Source organism: Leptonychotes weddellii, chromosome 4 (genome assembly GCF_054177405.1).
Source record: "Leptonychotes weddellii isolate Sample4059 chromosome 4, ASM5417740v2, whole genome shotgun sequence".
NCBI lineage: Eukaryota > Metazoa > Chordata > Mammalia > Carnivora > Phocidae > Leptonychotes > Leptonychotes weddellii.
Window position 1 is genome coordinate 64,499,264 of NC_138372.1, and position 18,075 is coordinate 64,517,338.

At 34.7% G+C, this 18,075-nt stretch overlaps 1 protein-coding gene across 7 annotated transcripts in view; it reads left to right on the top strand.

The window, feature by feature from the left end:
- PRKACB (protein kinase cAMP-activated catalytic subunit beta) overlaps nucleotides 1–17,804 on the top strand; it is a 120,727-nt gene extending 102,923 nt beyond the window's left edge. For all 7 annotated transcript variants that reach the window (XM_006736935.3, XM_081818671.1, XM_006736932.3 and 4 more), the window contains 2 exons: nucleotides 9,143–9,307; nucleotides 14,504–17,804. In XM_006736935.3, the coding sequence (XP_006736998.1) occupies nucleotides 9,143–9,307; nucleotides 14,504–14,629 (291 nt within the window). In that variant the 3' untranslated portion in view covers nucleotides 14,630–17,804. The remainder of the gene's footprint in view (nucleotides 1–9,142; nucleotides 9,308–14,503) is intronic.
- Nucleotides 17,805–18,075: the final 271 nt, after the last annotated feature.

Sequence of the window (18,075 nt, forward strand, 5' to 3'; positions counted from 1 at the left end):
TGGGGTGGCTGGGTGATAGATATTGGGGAGGGTATGTGCTATGGTGAGTGCTGTGAATTGTGTAAGACTGATGAATCACACACCTGTACCTCTGAAACAAATAATACATTATATGTTAAAAAAAAAAAGAAGATAGTAGGAAGGGAGAAATGAAGGGGGATAAATCGGTGTGGGAGACGAACCATGAGAGACTATGGACTCTGAGGAACAAACTGAGGGTTCTAGAGGGGAAGGGGGTAGGGAGATGGGTTAGCCTGGTGATGGGTATTAAACAGGGCATGTACTGAATGGAGCACTGGGTGTTATACGCAAACAATGAATCATGGAACACTACATCAAAAACTAATGATGTAATGTATGGTGATTAACATAATGAAATTAAAAATAAATAAAAATAAATAAATTTAGTAAAAAAAAAAAGGTATCACTGCTGTCCTTGTTACATTTGTAGATCTCTAGGCCTCAGGTTTCTTACCCTTGTTAATTGTTTTCACCCAGGAGAATATTAAAGTCCCTGTAAAAGAACTTTTGAGATAAATATCAAGAAAAATTAGTAGACAAGCCAGGTATTTATTTTTTAAGAATTTGAAAAGTAATTATGTAAAATCCCAAGAAAGAATAAGAACCAAAGATGATAATGAAGAATGTTGAGAGAACTAAAATACTTTAAAATCACTGAATGAGAGAAGCATACAGTAGTCCACCCTTATCTGCAGTTCCAGTGGCCTGCAGTCAACTACGGTCCAGAGCAGGTGATCATCCTTCTGAGGTATCATCAGAAAGTCAGTATTAGCCTCCCACTACGTCACACACCAACGTCATTCACCTCACTTCCTGTCCTCACGTAGGCTTGGTATCATGTCACGTCATCACAAGAGGGTGAGAGACATACAATAAGATCGTTTGATAGAGGGACAGACCCATGTAACTTTTATTACAGCAGCATAGTGTTACAGTGTTTCATTGTTGTTAGTCTCTTACTGTGCCTAATTCATAAATTACGCATTATCAGAAGTAGATTTACATGGGAAAAGACAGCCAAAATTAAGAATGCAGAAATTACACTAATAGTTCCAAATAATTTAATTATAGATCATTACAAAGTTCCTGAATCTTTACTACATTGCTTTTATTTATCCTTAACTTTACAAAAGGAATAAAACTGTCTGACAAGGATGCCATCATAACTAAATTTCACTTACTTAGAAAAATTGCTTTATTTAAAATGAATGTATCTTCATTTGTATGAATTGGCCTTCATTGGCCAATCATTACATTGTCTAAAAAATTTTTTAACTGCTTATGAATATGTTTTCATTTCACATCAAACTTTAATAGTCAGGATACAATATTAACTTAATATTTAAATCTGCATATAGTCTAAAATCATAACTGTTTAAATCTGAGTCACCTTAACAACACCTTAGCAACATAAAATTTTATCTTATCACAGATATTTTTCCTCACTTATTTAAAAATAGGAGCGGATGTTTGGTGTACTATTGTTTTTAACTAAGGGTGCCAGATTATCTCTTCCCATATTGGATATAAAGTTATTTTCATCCCTTTTCCCTTTTGCTGCTAAAGTAGAACTCATGAAAGCAGAATATTGCCATTAAGTGATCTCTAAGATCTGTTTTATGTGAACATAAAGTCATATGCACCATTCCCAATAAAACCATCTGTTTCAACACTCAAATCCAAACTAGGATGTATCTCTGTCTACCTTACAAAAGTATTATTATCTCTCTAGCTAGTAAATAAAAGTCAAATTGGAGACTAATATTTAAATTTTTTAATTACTCGAGTCATTAAAAATCAAATTATGGCCTTACAAATCCTGTATTTCTATTTAAAATCTTTAATGGTTTGAATGATACATCATTCAAAAACCAATGTTTCAATGAGAATTATTTTTTCTGATTTTTTAAAAGTATGTTATTTTATGCAACATTTTATATTGATTACATTTTTCCATTCTGAAACCATGTTACAAAGATTATAGGTGTCAGTAACATCAAAGTTAAAATAAAATGTATTTAATGAAGTGATTAATTCACTGAAATACATACATTTGAAAATTAGATTGTTAAGTACTTTCTCTATTACAATATTTTAACTGAGGTTGGTATTTTTAAATGCACAGAAAGATGATCAATCAGCTTGTTAGATTCTCTCCTACACATATTTTGCCTTTAAAAAAGGAGGAGGTGGTATTTTAAATGTCAAATTATTCATGCAATATCAAGGTTCAGGTTTAGAAATGCATAGTTGACAGAAAAGTCTTACAATTTTCGCATTATATTTGCCATATCCTAGCAATATATATGCTGAGTTTCTGTATATAGTCTAAATTTCATACTTCAGTGCCATATACTCCATGACAAGTATCAGTTATGGTTTCTACAGCAACTCTATCTGGTTGCATTACTCTTGGAATTATAAAAGTTGATATTGTGTTCAAAAATGATACTTGCAAATAAGGCAGTCAAGTAACAGCTGTTGTGGAAACCATAACTTTATAGTCCTTGACTTACATAATTAAAAAAATTCTGAGCTTCATTATAGATATAAAGTAAATATCATTCCATTTTTAGTGAGCACCAAAAATGTACAAGGAGACACTATACAAAATATAAAGTTGTAAACATACGTATATATAGAATGATCAAAGAGGCAGTTCATTTATTCCTCAAGGGAAATTCACATTCACATGAGGGGTAATTGATTAGCGGTTAACTGGCTATTCCTTTTTTTGTCATGGGTCCCTAGAACCAATCCCAGGTTAGGTGATTCACTAGGAAGACTCACAAACTTCAGCATATAATAATACTCAAGAAATTAATATCTTCTATTGTAACAAGTACCTTATAACAAAAAGATAAAAAGTAAAATCAGCAAAGGGAAAGGCTCATGGGGCAGTCTCTTGAGGAAACTAGGCAAAGTTTTCAAGAGTCTTCTCCCAGTTGAGTTACAAGGGATGAACTTAATTCTTTCAGCAACAAATTGTTATCTACCAGGGAAGCTCATTAGAGACTCAGAGCCCAACGGTTTTATTGGGATCACATATACACCTTCTACTTAGTGCATACCTGCATCCCAAACTCACAGAGCAAAATAGATATTCAGCATAAGCCATATTGTTTGTACAAACAATCTAGGTACAGTGAACCACTCATATTATTTAGGGAAAGTTTCATATCAGTGTGAGGAACTGTTACCATGCCACTTCCCAGATAACCTGCCCAGGGCTAAACTTGCAAGCAGGCCTTCCTTAAGGGTAACAGTCCCAAACCTGCTACATTATCTCTTTTCTGCACAGATTCTATTTCCTAAATAATATACACATATGCAGAAATACCACTACACTTTTTCTAAGATGCCATTGTTAATGCTTTTGGGGAAATTTAAATGCCATTTACTATTTGTCTATGGCTATAGTTAAAGAAACTTAGAGAACTTGGTAGTCATTTCCATAAAATTCAAAAGCAGCTTTACCAATGCCTAAAACCCAGGCCATTTCTTAACACTTTGCTGTGGTCATTCAAAATTCTTCTTAATACTTTCTTTGAGACAGTCCTTACTCTAGTGGTCTTTTGGGCAAATGATGGCAACTTGTTTTGCAGTGGAGGGAATGAGGATCGGGTGGGTAATGGTCCTCTGTAACTACCACTCTTTCTGCATAGGTAAGAGAACAGACCAGAGAGCCCACAGTTGTAGTACTAATATTTAATAAGTATTTTTTAAATGTACTAGTTCTTTTTATATATAGGATCCAGGCTGATTAAAGTTGCTTCAGGTCCTATGAAGCAGTGTGGAGGTTGGCACCATATCTATAGAAAGCCTAATGTATGAAAGTTGTTATGCCTTTTTGAAAAATTTACTAATAAATATGCTCATTTTTGCTAGATAAATTTGTTGCTGGGATATAGATTTCTTAGAACTGTACCTAATTTAGAAAGGTAAATTTTTTTTTCTTTTTTTTTAAATTTAAATTCAATTGGCCAACATATGGTACATCATTAGTTTCAGATGCAGAAAGGTAATTTTTAAAAATTTATTCCAACATGCTTGTGGACAGAAGTTAACAGATTATTGCTTGTTGGCTGTGTGCAAACTCTTTTGAGTCATCTAAGACAGTAAATTTTATCCCAACGCATAAAAAGTACTGTTACTAGTTAAGCCATCTCCCTGTCACTTGCAGAAGAATAGCAGTAAAAATTTTCCCTTCTTCAGTCAGAGATCAACTTTGTAATTTTGTGATTAAATTGAATGTAGACAAATTTGATTTTGGTCTTATTTTATTTCTAAAACTAAAAAAAAAAGGTAAAGTGGTTAGTGAATTTAAATCACCCAGTATGGATATGGTAACAACATGATCTGATTTGCTTTGTGGATGTAACTTCCTCTTAATTTTTAGAAAATATTAGTCTTTCCTAAAACCAAAATGTGTAAGACTTTATAAGCAGAACCAATATTCTATCAAGTTTGCATAATTCAGAGTGAATTTTGTAATTGGTTTAACATATTACATAATGTAATTTGATGAAGTTGTTTAAAATATCAGGTATATTTACAATACTGTCTTTCTAAAATAGGGTCATAGTTTTCCTTTTTCTCCTTCACTCTACCAAATTTAAGTACCATTAGAAAAGAAGAAAGTGCTTTTCTGTAAATTAACAGGTAGAGCATAAGGAGGAACTTCTTGCATTCTCCAAATGACTTTTCTAGCACAGACTGTCCTTGAGTCGTCTAGATATCTAGTGATAGATATTGCTGTCTTCCAAGTTCCTTCTTTGATTCAAAATTCACCTTATCATTAAAATATTCTAACAGAAAGGTTGAAAAAAATTAAAAATGTATTGAATTAGTGCCTTGTTTCAGTTTCATAAAAATTACCTAATTTCTTTTCGTACCTGGGGGGATGAAGTATACTTTCATCATTTTAAAGATGAGGTAACTGAGACTCAGAAAGGTGGAAGAGTTTGCCCGAAAGCATAGAGCATGTATGTGACTGGAGTTGGGACTGAAACCCAGGTATTCTTTCTACAAAAATGAAAGGCTGGTAGAATTTTTGAGATGGTTAAGAATGTTCAGTTTTATTTAGTTTAACTCCGTTATCCTATATGTAGGTAAATCAAGATTCAGAATTGCCCAAAGATGAAAGGTAGTTTGTGGCAAAGCCAGAAACAGAATCTAATTCAGTGGTTCATTTATTATCTGTACCCTTGGCTTCAGTGACTCTTCACAATCTTAGTTTTATTCCTGCATTACTAATCTTTCCTTATCAACCTCCTTGCCTTGGTCCTCTTCTCTTCTCTGCACTTTCTCCATTGGTGGTCTCATCCAGTTTCATGACTTTAAATGCCAACTGACGATTTCCAAATTCACTTTTTCAGTCCATACCTGACTCTTGGGTTGCAGACCCTTGTAGCCAACTTCCTACCTGAGATCTCCATTCAGGTATCTAATAAATATCTTAAACTAAATCCGTCCAAAACTAACAGACTTTTGTTTTCCCTAGCAAATCTGTTCTTCCCACTGCTCTTTCCATCTCAGTTGATGGCAACACCATCCTTTCAGTTACTCAGGCCAAGACACCCTGGAGTCTTCACTCTGTATATAATGCACAGGAAAACCACTTTGGCTCTATCTATCTTTAGAATATACACAGAATTCAACCACTTCTTACCACCACTTATTGCTGTCTTCTGAATCACTAGACTGGTTCTTTAAAAATGTTAAATTAGATCCTGTTACTCCTTCCAGAACCTTGCAATGATTCCCCATTTTCTTCAGAGTAAAAATCAAAGACCTTACAGTGCAAGAGTTTGTGAGGATGACAACATTTTGCTAAATTACTGTCTATCATTTCTCTTCCTCACTAGAATGTAAACTCTGTGAAGGTAGGACTCTGTCTTATTTTGTTTACTACTATGTCCCAAGCACTATGTGCCTAGCATCCATTATTTGTCAAATTTGAATTATTGCATTCATTTAATATTCATTGAGTTCATATTATATGTCAGGACAGTGCTGGATACAGCGATTAGTTATGGTCTCTGCCTTCATGAAGCTTTCAAGAAGTGGACACTCACTCTCAGAGATACTGACTCAGTTGGTCTTCTGTGTATTCCAAACATCTGTATTTTTTAAATTATCACAGACTATTTTGAAACACAGTGTATGTCAAAAGCTTGTTCTGTATGTCTATACCTCATACCTGTAGAAATAGATTTATTCTCAAGAATATATCATAAGGAAATTCAGCAGTAACTTAGTCCCTAAAGGTTTTAAATAATCCTAACCAGGAAATAATTAGGGGGAGAAGACCAAATAAACACTCTAGGAAGTGTATATTGTGCAAACACCTCTTTCATGTTAATGCCAGTTTCCAGTGATCTTATCTCTCAGATCTAATGGTTTAATGGATCTAGACTTTTTCTTTTCCCTATCTGGCTCTTTTTCAGCTACTTTCACATTGTTTGCCCAGTAATGGACTGGCAGAAAGACGTAGAAGTCAGGAGGATTAAGTTATTTTCCCAACAATGAAACTGAGTTGGTAGTCTCACTGGAGCTTGGGTTCCTTATCTTAAAATGAAGGTTTGGACTAAATTAAACTAAAACTCCCTTTGCTCCAATATTTTAGGATTCTGATTTCAATTTCTACAGCAGTTATAATTAATAATAGTAATAGAAATAATACTCTTCTTAATATAATTTTGAAGGAAAAATTAGTCATTCTTCCCATTATAGAAATCTTTGGTGTTTCCAAGTTAATGTACCATAAAGAAAAGTCTTGCATCTAAAACATAATTGTGTTTAAGTCATTTTCTGGTTTTTGCTAGTTTCATTTTGATGAATCAACATGGCTCTTTGGAAAGTCAAATCAACAAAGAAACTACATTTCTGATTACATTTCAGAACAAACAGAAAAAATACTTTCATAATGATTCCCATTATTTCTCCTTCAGTATACTTAAAGGATCTGACATAGTCTCATTAACATGCTTACTATGTGAGTGTGGGCTACCTAACAGAATCTCTGGGGAAGAAGAGAGGGTGTGATGTGGAGGTGAAGAGGATATGCCTATCATATGATAAGGTTTCCAAATGACTCTGATATCTACCATCACAACCCCCCAACAACAACTCCTCATTTGAGAATCACTCTTCTTAAGATTACAAAGATATACACACACCTTAACTAATCCAATACCAACACTTTATCTGCATTCCAAAATAAAGAACTACTCTATTTAGGTGTGTATATTCTTTAAGCATTCTATTGCACATTACCTGAATTCAAAAGATAATTTATATGTGGTACATTATTGTCTACTGTTCTGAACATCATGAAGGGGAAAATAACTGGCACATTACATTGAACAGTTCATGCAGACTCTATTCCAAACAAAGATAGCTCTACTTCAAATAAGTTACTTCTTTGGAATCTAAGCAAAGTTGGAATATAACCACTGTATAAATAAATCATGTTATTTTTAGACAGTATGCCTTTTGAGTACAGCATATTCTGTAGTTTCTACTCCAACTAGGATAAATGAGGAAGTGTGCAGCAAATATTTTTAAGATGAAAATTTCAGTCTTTTGGAAGTGTCCTGACAATAACTATTTTCAGGTTATTGAATCATGAGAACAGTATAGAATAATTAAGAGTGTATACTCTGAAGTCAGAGTACCTGGTTTGGAATTATAGCTCTGCTACGACTTATTAGCTCTATAATCTCAGGCAAATAACTTAATCTCTGTAAGTTTCAATTGCATCACCTGTAAAATGGAGATCAAATCATGTTTACCTTAATGTTAATTTTGGGTTTTATGAGCCAGTGCGCATGAAGTTTAGCACAGTGATGAACTTCTAATAAGCCATTGTATAAATAAAACTTTACTTTTAGAATTAAAAACTAAAGATAGTGGCAATTCACATCTTTTTTTTTTTTTAGAACATAACCCCTCTTATAATCTGTGATAATACAGGCTTTGCAAAAATGAGGCTTTTAGTTGCTAATTTATATGAGTTGACCCCAAATCCTGTTCAGTTATTAGCTATTCGACCTTCAATTAGTCTTTGGTTGTTGGACACAAATATTAGTTTTCCTCTAGTATGATGATTTTAGTTTATTCACATTAAAATTTTTTTCATCTGTCACTAACAGAAAAAATAAAACTTCTGCACAAAGCAGTGAATAGAGTTGCAAATAGTGTTTCTCAAGTTTTCATGCACATATGAAAGAATCACTTGGAGATAAAAACCTTAGAATTTCAGACCCAATGCCCCCATCATTTGAAGTAAGCCCCAGGAATCAGCATTTTTATCCCTCCACTCTCCCAGTTGATTCTGATGAAAGTGGGTCCTAGGAACACACTTTGAGAAGCATTTATGTACAAAATAGCATAAGTAGCAATTAGAAGACTATAGTTATGAATCTGGCTTTGCCACAGAGTCTAGCTTTGCCTGCTAATGATTTAACTTATACTTGACAATATGAGAATGCGCATCATGTTGAGCTTTTTGAAAGTCAGAATATAAATTAAGGAGTGCTATATATTTGAAGACCGTGTAATAAAGAACAAAATTCATGAGCCTAGGAATCATGACTAGATGTTTAGTCCCAACTCTGTCACCTTGTAGTCTAATGATTGGGTAAGTTATACAATGTCTGTGGATCCTAGTTTCTCCATCTTTAGAATAGAATTAATACCATATTCACCAAGTATGTCATAGCTCATTGCTATATATCCAGTGTGAGAGCAGTGTAGTACATAGTAGGTCTCAATAACTGTTAACTGGACAAACAACATTATTTGAAATGATGTAATAAATTCTGGGAATAACAACCAAAAGTGGCACAGTGCCCTCCCTCCAGAAGCTCATGGTCTGGGGGAAAGAGACATACACAGATATTGCAGCATACCTAAATGAAGATCAACTGAGGCAATGTCATGACGCACAATAGGAGTCAGAAGGTGATGGTGGCACTTGGAGAGAACCACGGTAAGAATGCAAAGAGCTCTGAAAGGGATCTGTTAACCCTTTAAAGCATTTTCTTCAGAGGTCTCTGCCCTGTTGGAAGTTGAGGCCATGCTAACGTATGTTTGACCACATGGTGTGTTGGTACAGGTCCGATTCCCATCGCACTTCAGTTCAGATCTCAAGGACCTTCTAAGGAACCTGCTACAGGTGGATTTGACGAAGCGGTTTGGAAACCTGAAGAATGGCGTGAGTGATATAAAAACTCACAAGTGGTTTGCCACCACAGATTGGATTGCTATTTACCAGAGGAAGGTGAGCCGTTTCTTTAATTTAAAAGCTTTTACAAGTTGGTATTTAAATTATATATAACAGAGATATTTTCAGCTTAACACATGATTTTAATTTTTTTTACCTTTGAATTATTCCTATGCAGGACTTAAGGGACCTTTCCAGCCCACAACTTAAAAATGAGTTTTCTCCCTGATAAAAGAGAAAGCATAGTCTATTTTGACCATCAACCTGAAATGTTTTCAGTGTCAAATTTTTCCTACCCATGCCTCTTATTCTTTACAATATCGTGGTAATTATACAGTAGACAGTGTCCCAAAGGTTTGCATTTCAACACTGGTATGAAGCCACATTAGAAAGACAACATATAAACAAATATAGTCTCCCACCCGGAATTGGCACAAGCTAGATTTAATAACGTTTAATAGCTAGATTCATCAGATATTTTTCAGTCTTTGTCACTTCACCTTTCTATCAAATTGAGACATTTAAGTAAAGATTTTGCTGTGCTGAATTACCTTTCTCTCTCCTTTGCTTCTTAAATGCCCAGTTAAAGATAATTTGTATTTATAAAGTGTTTACATCTTGAATATATTTTTTCTTTTTTTTTTTCATAAAACCAAAACTCCTAATGTTTCAGAGACTTGCCATATTGCTCTGCAGCGTGAGTGAATTTCCTTAGGAAAAAAATGTAAATGCTGTAATTGAATATTAATAGCACAGTTTTCCGAGTTTATATCTTTTAGAAAAAATTATAAAAACAAAGATTAAAAGAATTTAATAATGCAGCAAAGACCAAAACAATGTGAGTGCAGTAGTCTCTGCATCTCATAAGATAGGTTCAGAAACTCCCTAGCCATTAAATCATGAAACAGCCTTAGCATCATTACCTCAGCTGGATGTGTTGTATAGCCAAGAGCAATTCTATTTGGGTGACTTAGTGAATCTGTATTTTCTTTTAGCGCTTTTTTATCTGACTTCTTTTTTGTTGATGCTTCATAATTAGCTAATTATTCTCTCAGCATTTGTTGAATGAATAATCCTTATTTGGCCCCTTATTTGAAATTCCACCTTTACTAATGCTAATTTATTATATATTTATATATTTCAGTCTGTTCCTGAACTTTATTTTTATGAGTTCCTTTTGTCTATTCTTATACTGTACACTTTACCGTTTTATATAGCTTTATGGTGTTTTTTTAATTTTCAAAATATATATTTGATCTGTGGAATTCCTATAAATATTCATGGAAAAGAATACATAATTCAGATTTTTTATAGTTTTATTGTATGAAAATACACAAAACAAAATTTGCTATCCTGGCCATTTGTAAGTGTACAGTTCAGTGGCATTAAGTACATTCACACTGTTCTGTCGCCATCACCACCATCCCTCTCCAGAATTCTTTCATCTTGCAAAATTAGAACTCTGTACCCATTAAACAATAACTCCCTGTTTTATTAGTCTTTCCAAATACTTATATTGTATTTGGGGCTCTTAATTGGGATAACAGTATATTAATTAGAAGAGAATCAAAATCTTGAAAATTCCTCATAATGAACATGTTATATTTCTACATTTATTCAAATATTTTCTGTCATTCGGTAAAGTCTTAGAGAGCCCTGCCCCATATAGGTCCAATTTCTTTCTTAAAGAACCAAAATCTCTACTTCACTATGAATGGAACCTTTATGGAACCTAATTTAAAATAATAATAATAAATTCCTCAAAAAAAATAAAGTTATTCCTTAAATTTATACACTGATTGCTATTGCAAATGCATTTGCTTTCCCATTATAGTAGAATATAGGGGGAAACATAATTTCTATGTTTATGTTGTAACTGGCCACCTTACTAAATTCTGTTGTTGATTTCCGTAGGTTTTTCAGTGATGCCCTTGCATTTTATTGATAAATAATTACAGTGGGCAGAGATATCATTTGCCTCTACTTTTTCAATATTTATATCTTTTATTTCCATTTTGCTCTATTGTATATGCTAGAATGTCTAAAATAATATTTTTAAAGAGTAGGACTGTTGAGCTGTATTGTCTTATTCCTGTTTTGAATGGGAATGCCTTTCATGTTTTAGCTTCAAATATGAAGTTAGCTGTTTGTCTTGGATAAATATCCTTGATCAGGTTAAGAAAATATCAAAAAAAGACAACAAAAAACATACCAAAAAAAGAATATCCTTGATTCCTAGTTTATTGTGCTTTATCTTCTTTGACATATTAGCATGATGAATTATATCAATGAGATATCCTCACATTCCTGAACACCATTTAATCATGAGGTATTATTATTATAATACCTGCAAAATATTATTTAAAATATGCAAAATCAATTTGCTAAAATTTTATTTAGGATCTTTGCTTCTGTAGTCATAAGTTTTACTTACCTGCAGTTTTTGTTTTTCCGGAGTTGATTCCATGTCTTTTTATTCCTTGGGAAACTTGAGGAAATAAGAATTAACTTGGAAATTTTAACAAACTAATTTTTCTTTGGGTATTGGTCTCTAAGTTTTTGCCTCTTCTTCAGTCAATTTCAGAAATTTATATTTTCTTATAAAATCATCCATACCCCCATTATCATCACTGTTTATATGATCTTTATTGTCATATTTGTGTTAATTAATGCTATATTTAGATATATTTATTAGATTTGCTTGAGGTTTACCCATTTTATTAGTATTTTAAAGATGATAATATTTTTAATCTTTTCATATTTATATTTAAAAAGAAAAATTTCTGCTGTTAGCATTTACTAATCTACCCATATTGTGTATTATAGTTTTACATTTTTTTTTTTTTAAAAAAAGCTTTTATTTATTTGAGAGAGAGTGAGCGAGAGAGAAGGAGCACAAGGAGGGTGAGGGGGAGAGGGAGAAGCAGGCTCTCCGCTGAGCAGGGAGCCCAATGCGGGGCTGGAACCCAGGACCCCAGGATCATGACCTGAGCCAAAGGCAGACACTTAACCGACTGAGCCACCCAGGCGCCCCTACAATTATTCTTAAAGTGGGATAAAACTGAACTACTACTGCTCATTTAGTTTGTGTGCTTTCCAGAGGGCTTGACTTACCTTAGGTAGTGAACAGCTTATCTGCCAAGTAGCACCCTATAGCAAACAGGTTGTAGTATTGGACAGATTGGTCAACCGCAAATCTTGACTATCAAATGGACTTGGAGATCCCTGGGTAATTTACAAGTAGAAATAATTCAGTACTTCAGTATAGCCATTTGTTTTAACATCATCTCAATTATAACTATGCACAGCAATACAAAAATGATAATTTGAATAGTTTTCATAGTCTTTGTTATTCTCTGACCAAGTGCTCACGAGAAATGAAATAGTCCAAGCCGTCTAGCAGAGAGACACCAAACGGAAGAGAGAGGCCTGGACAACTCAAACTGTGCAATCATTGTACATGTAGAGATGATCCCAACAGGTGTGATCCTAAACTGCTGCCTGGCTAGATGTGAGACAGCTGTCTGCACAGCTGATTCCTCTGCAAGGTGCAGAACAGCAGTCCCCAGAGCATGCACATGAGGCAACCAGCTGGCAAACTAAAAGATGATATTAGACTTCCCAGTCCTACATACTTTTTACCTTGTTCTTTTTAAATGTCTTGTTTGTGTATATATCTTATACTAACATAGTTGTGTGAGTAAATAATTTATAAATAATTCCACATATGTTGGTGATATATACTCAAAAATGTTTTACTAAAAGGCATATAAATCAAAAAACTTCAGAGACCACTGGTTTAGATATTAGAAAGAGCTCTGTATCAGAAGTGGGGAATCATGAGCCACCTGGGTGAACAACAGCCGACTCTTGGTTTCGGCTCAGGTCGTGATCTGAGGGTTGTGAGATCAAGTCCCACATCGGGCTCTGCGCTCAGCGTGGAATCTGCTTGAGATTCTCTTTCTCTCCCTCTGCCCCTCCCCCTGCTTGCTCTCACTCTCTCTCTCTCTTTCAAATAATTTTTTTAAAAAGGAAGGAACTGATAAAGGAAAATCTAGAATTCTGTAACCTGAAGTGCCAACATTTTGATGCCAATAGTTAATTATCCTAGAAATCTCTTAAGTATTATACCATTCCTTGAATGAAAATGTTGAGATTAATAGCAAACCTATTGTTTGCTGCTTTTTGTAATGCTGTTATTATTTAGGGACTTAAAGGCATTTAAAGATGCTACCAAGGGCACCTGGGTGGCTCAGTCATTAAGCGTCTGCCTTCGGCTCAGGTCATGATCCCGGGATCCTGGGATCGAGCCCCACATTAGGCTCCCTGCTCAGCAGGAAGCCTGCTTCTCCCTCTCCCACTCTCCCTGCTTGTGGTCCTTCTCTGTCCATGTCTCTCTCTGTCAAATAAATAAAATCTCCAAAAAAATTTAAATAGATGCTACCATATAGTAATAGTGGGAATTTATTTTCCTTAGTGTTTAGAAACTCCCAGGCATTCGTTTTTCCTCTTTATTATTCCAATACATGTGTGCCCCTCCCACACACCACCACCACACAGTTAACTCAAGTCTTCACACTGTCTACCTGGAGATAGCATCAGACTCCATAGGTTGAGGGCTCAGTCCTCTAAGAGTGCCCCCCACCCACCTTCACTTCAGACATTCATCACAAGTCTAGTCACCTGTGCTTTTGCTAAGAAGCTATAGATCAGAGGTTCCCACAGACCCCTCCTGGGTTTCGATTACTTTGATAGAGCGGCTCACAACTCAGAAACTTTACTTACTATTACCAGTTTATTATAAAAGAATGTAACTCAGCAACAGCCAGATGGAAGAGATGCATAGGACATGTATGTGGAAGGGGCTCAGAGCTTCCTGCTGTGTCTTAAGGCACACCACTCTCCCCAAATTCCCATTTGTTCATCAACCTGGAAGCTCTCTAAACCCCATCCTTTTGAAGTTTTATGCCTTCATTACGTAGGCATGATTGTTTAAATCATTGGCCATTGGCGACTGAGCTTAGCCTCTAGCCCCTCTTGTTTCCTGGAGGTCAGGGGGTAAGACTGAAAGTTCTGAGTGTTTAACCAGCGCCCATCCTTAGGTTGGTTAGGGGCTTTCCAAAAGTCACCTCATTAACATAACATTTATGAAATCCAAGAGTTTAAAGAGTTCTGCGTTGGGGACTAGGACGAAGACCAAATTTATTATAATCCTAATATCATATCACACTTATGTTTCCTTCTCAATTACAGGTTGAAGCACCATTCATACCAAAGTTCAGAGGCTCTGGAGATACCAGCAACTTTGATGACTATGAAGAAGAAGATATCCGCGTCTCTATAACAGAAAAATGTGCAAAAGAATTTTGTGAATTTTAAAGCTGAGCAACAAGATAACATCAGAGCTTACACTCAGTCTTTGCACTCTGTTGAGAGATACGGTGGAGCTGAGACCGTCCTTGTTGAAGCAGTTACCTAGTTTCGTCATTCCAGCGACTGAGTGAGGTCTTTATTGCCATCCGTGTGTGCGCTCTGCATCCACCTATGTAACAAGGCACCGCTAAGCAAAGCATTATCTGTGCCATAACACACAACTAGACACTTTCCTGCTTCCCTTTGGTTTGTCTTTCTCCTCCCCTACATCCATTTCTTCCTTTTTTCATCAGTTTTTCTCCAAACAGTGCTCCATTTTATTTTGTTGGTGTTTCAGATGGGCAGTGTTATGGCTCTGTGATATTTGAAAGGAAGGATGAGTGTTGCCTTCAGTAGTTCTTGCCATTATTTTTGTTGGTCAGTGGCTTGAGGATATACTTCCAATAACTGTTTTTACTTTGAGTAGCTCAGACTCAGTTTTGCCAAAACTTTTGACAATTTTTGAAGACAGAATGTCTTATCAACAAGGCAGTTTATACAAAACAAAACAATAACTTTCCTAGAATTCACTGTTCTGGCAAGACACTTGGGCAGACTAACATAGAGTAGCTAGACCCAGCAATTTGGATTCCTAGAGATCAGAGGCTCTATTTCCCTTCACTACCTTTTGTATCATCTTCCCCTCGAGTAATTAAGTGACCAGCTGTGCAGTGTGACAAATGTGTCTCATTCACAGGAAAAACTAATGCTATGGATCATCGCTTGGTACCAGCCTTTATGTAGGTATTAGAGCTAACTCTAAGATTTCTAAACCTTCACTCCTCCATAAGGGTTTTAGCCAGTATTTTAACAGAACGTGACTGATGAAGTAAGTGACAATTTTTTTAGTTTCTCAAATAGTCCTCATGGTAAGCTTTTTAAAGGAAAAGAAATGAACTAAAAACATTAATGCGGACAAATACTTCGCTGAGTCAAACAAATGGCTTGATACTTGTAAACGGTATAGAGATGTTCTTATTTATATGAGGTTTTTGTTTGTTTGTTTTGCTTTGCTTTGTTTTGTCACAGTTAAGAACAAAAGGAATTATTGCCAGGTTATTCCGGTATAATCTGTATGTCAGTCTGAGGTAGAGGCGCTGTTGAAGCTTCGGCTTTCATCCTATGCCTCATCAATGAGGAAAAGGGACAAAGTTTTTAAAACTGCCACAGTTGTATTTTAATTTTGAGGTGTGATATTTTTAGACATGTCAGAATTTCAAGCCTCTTTTCTTTCAGGAAACAGAATGTATGATCATGCAGATACAATTTTAGTATTTGAGTTTAATTTTTTTATACTTCCTTGCCAACAAAATTGCTGTCACGTGGAAATTTCAAGCACTTTTGCACATTTAGTTCAATGTTTGTTGAGAATCCATGGCTTACCTCCGTTTTTTAAATATTTTTTTCCTTTTAAATTTTGCCATCTGATTTTATCTCCGTGTGTCAGTGACCTATCTTAAAACAACACACCGAAAGAGTCGAAAATAAACTGTGTTCATTTTTTATGATCAATTTACATGCATATAAGTTGTTTTTAATCAAACCGATCTTAGTGTATATAAGCATTCTATTTGCTTCATTATTGGTGCAGGTCACTGACTCTACTTCTTTTCCTCTGTACCCTTGTAAAACCTTTGAAGACATTTAAAAAAGCCTGTCTGGAATATTCTCTGCATCAATCTGTACATCTTTTGGTTGTCAAGTGTTTTTGCATGGTTATGTCATTTAAAAGCTGATACTGATTTCAGTTGGTCCACCTATATTTAAAATGTGCAACAAAAATATGAAATACTTCGCTGTATCAAGTTTTATGTGACAAAAATATATCATCATGTTAATAAATTTAAAACATCACTTGTATAAAATATTTTAATTAGTTTTTGGCCCAAGAACATGCTGATCATTGTATTCTATGTGTATGCTACAAATTCTATGGTAGCTTTATTGTATATTATTGTAAAATTATTTTAATAAATCATGGGGATGACAATTTGATTATTACATTTTAGTTTTCAGCAATTAAAAAGATTTCTGTAAGTTCTAAAAAAAAATGTTTTAAATAAAATTACTATTGCCCTGCACAACTTGCTGTAAACTCTGCCTAGGTAGATGACCCCTAGGCGTACATTGGTTTTGAGGGCTATTTCGCCATGCCCATTTTACTCTCCATTTAAAGGACATGAGCAAGCTTTCAGATATGTCAAGGGAGTCTATTTCCAGCCAATCAAGTACACTGAATTAGAATATCTTAAAGTTATATAAAACTCACAGTTTTAGCCACAATTTAGCCAAGAACAAGATAAAAACTTGAATAAGAAATAAGTGGAATGAATCAGTATTTAACCTCAGATTACATTATTTGAAACAGAAGAAATTACATTTTTCCTCAGTAAATAATAAGGAGATGGCATTGCAGAGGAAGGACCCCCTGATTCGAAGTCAAAGACATGGGTCTCAGGCTGGTCTGTCACAGGCAGCATGACCTTGGCCTTAGCTCTTCAAAATGAGTTCCATTAGGCAGTTTCTAAGGCCTTTTCTAATTTTCACATGTCATGACAGGATTCTTTTTATTTGACAGTTTGAAGGGATAATGTGCTTTGAAGTAAGTCTTGGTAAGGCGATATTTTAGGGCCTTTCTTCTCTTTCTTCTCCTTATCTCTTAGAGGGTTCTTACAGTTTTTTGAATATCATGAGGACCTCATGTCTGTTTTGATTCCTTCCTCCTTCACTGATGCTAAATATCCAATTGATATCAAACTGTCAACCTACCAAAAAAAGATATTGTGGCTTGTGGGTATTGCTGTCTTGTTTTTGATATGTTCTTGTATTGACTGCCCATTGGCCTGAAAATACTCATCGTAAGCCTAAAAAAACAAAAACAAAAAAAAAATTTTTTTTCTTTCCCACTGACTGTTTTATCTGCTTGTTGTAAGACTCAAATGAAATAATGTATGTGAAAGCACCTTGTAAACTGTACCCTATCAATGTAAAATGTTAAGGTGTGTTGTTATTTCATTAATTAATTCTTTGTTTAGAATGGAATTTCCTATGCACTACTGTAGCTAGGAAATGCTGAAAACAACTGTGTTTTTTAATTAATCATAACAGCAAAATTAAAGTATCTTCAAAGGATAAAACAGTATATTAAGTCTTGTGTTCTATTTGGTGCCCTTATCTCCTGATTTCTTTTCTGCAGGTACTACAGATGCTTATAGATTTCAGTTTTTATGTATTGGGTTGGTCTGTGGTAGTGGGAACAGAGTAATAGGGGAGAAACGTCCACCAATCAGGTCCAACTCAGTGTATATTAAGAAACTACTAGATTCATTCCATAGTTTCTAAAAAGTGTTTCTACTTCTTCCTCAAGCTATTAGTCCAAATTACTCTTAACAGAATATTGAAAATATTCATAT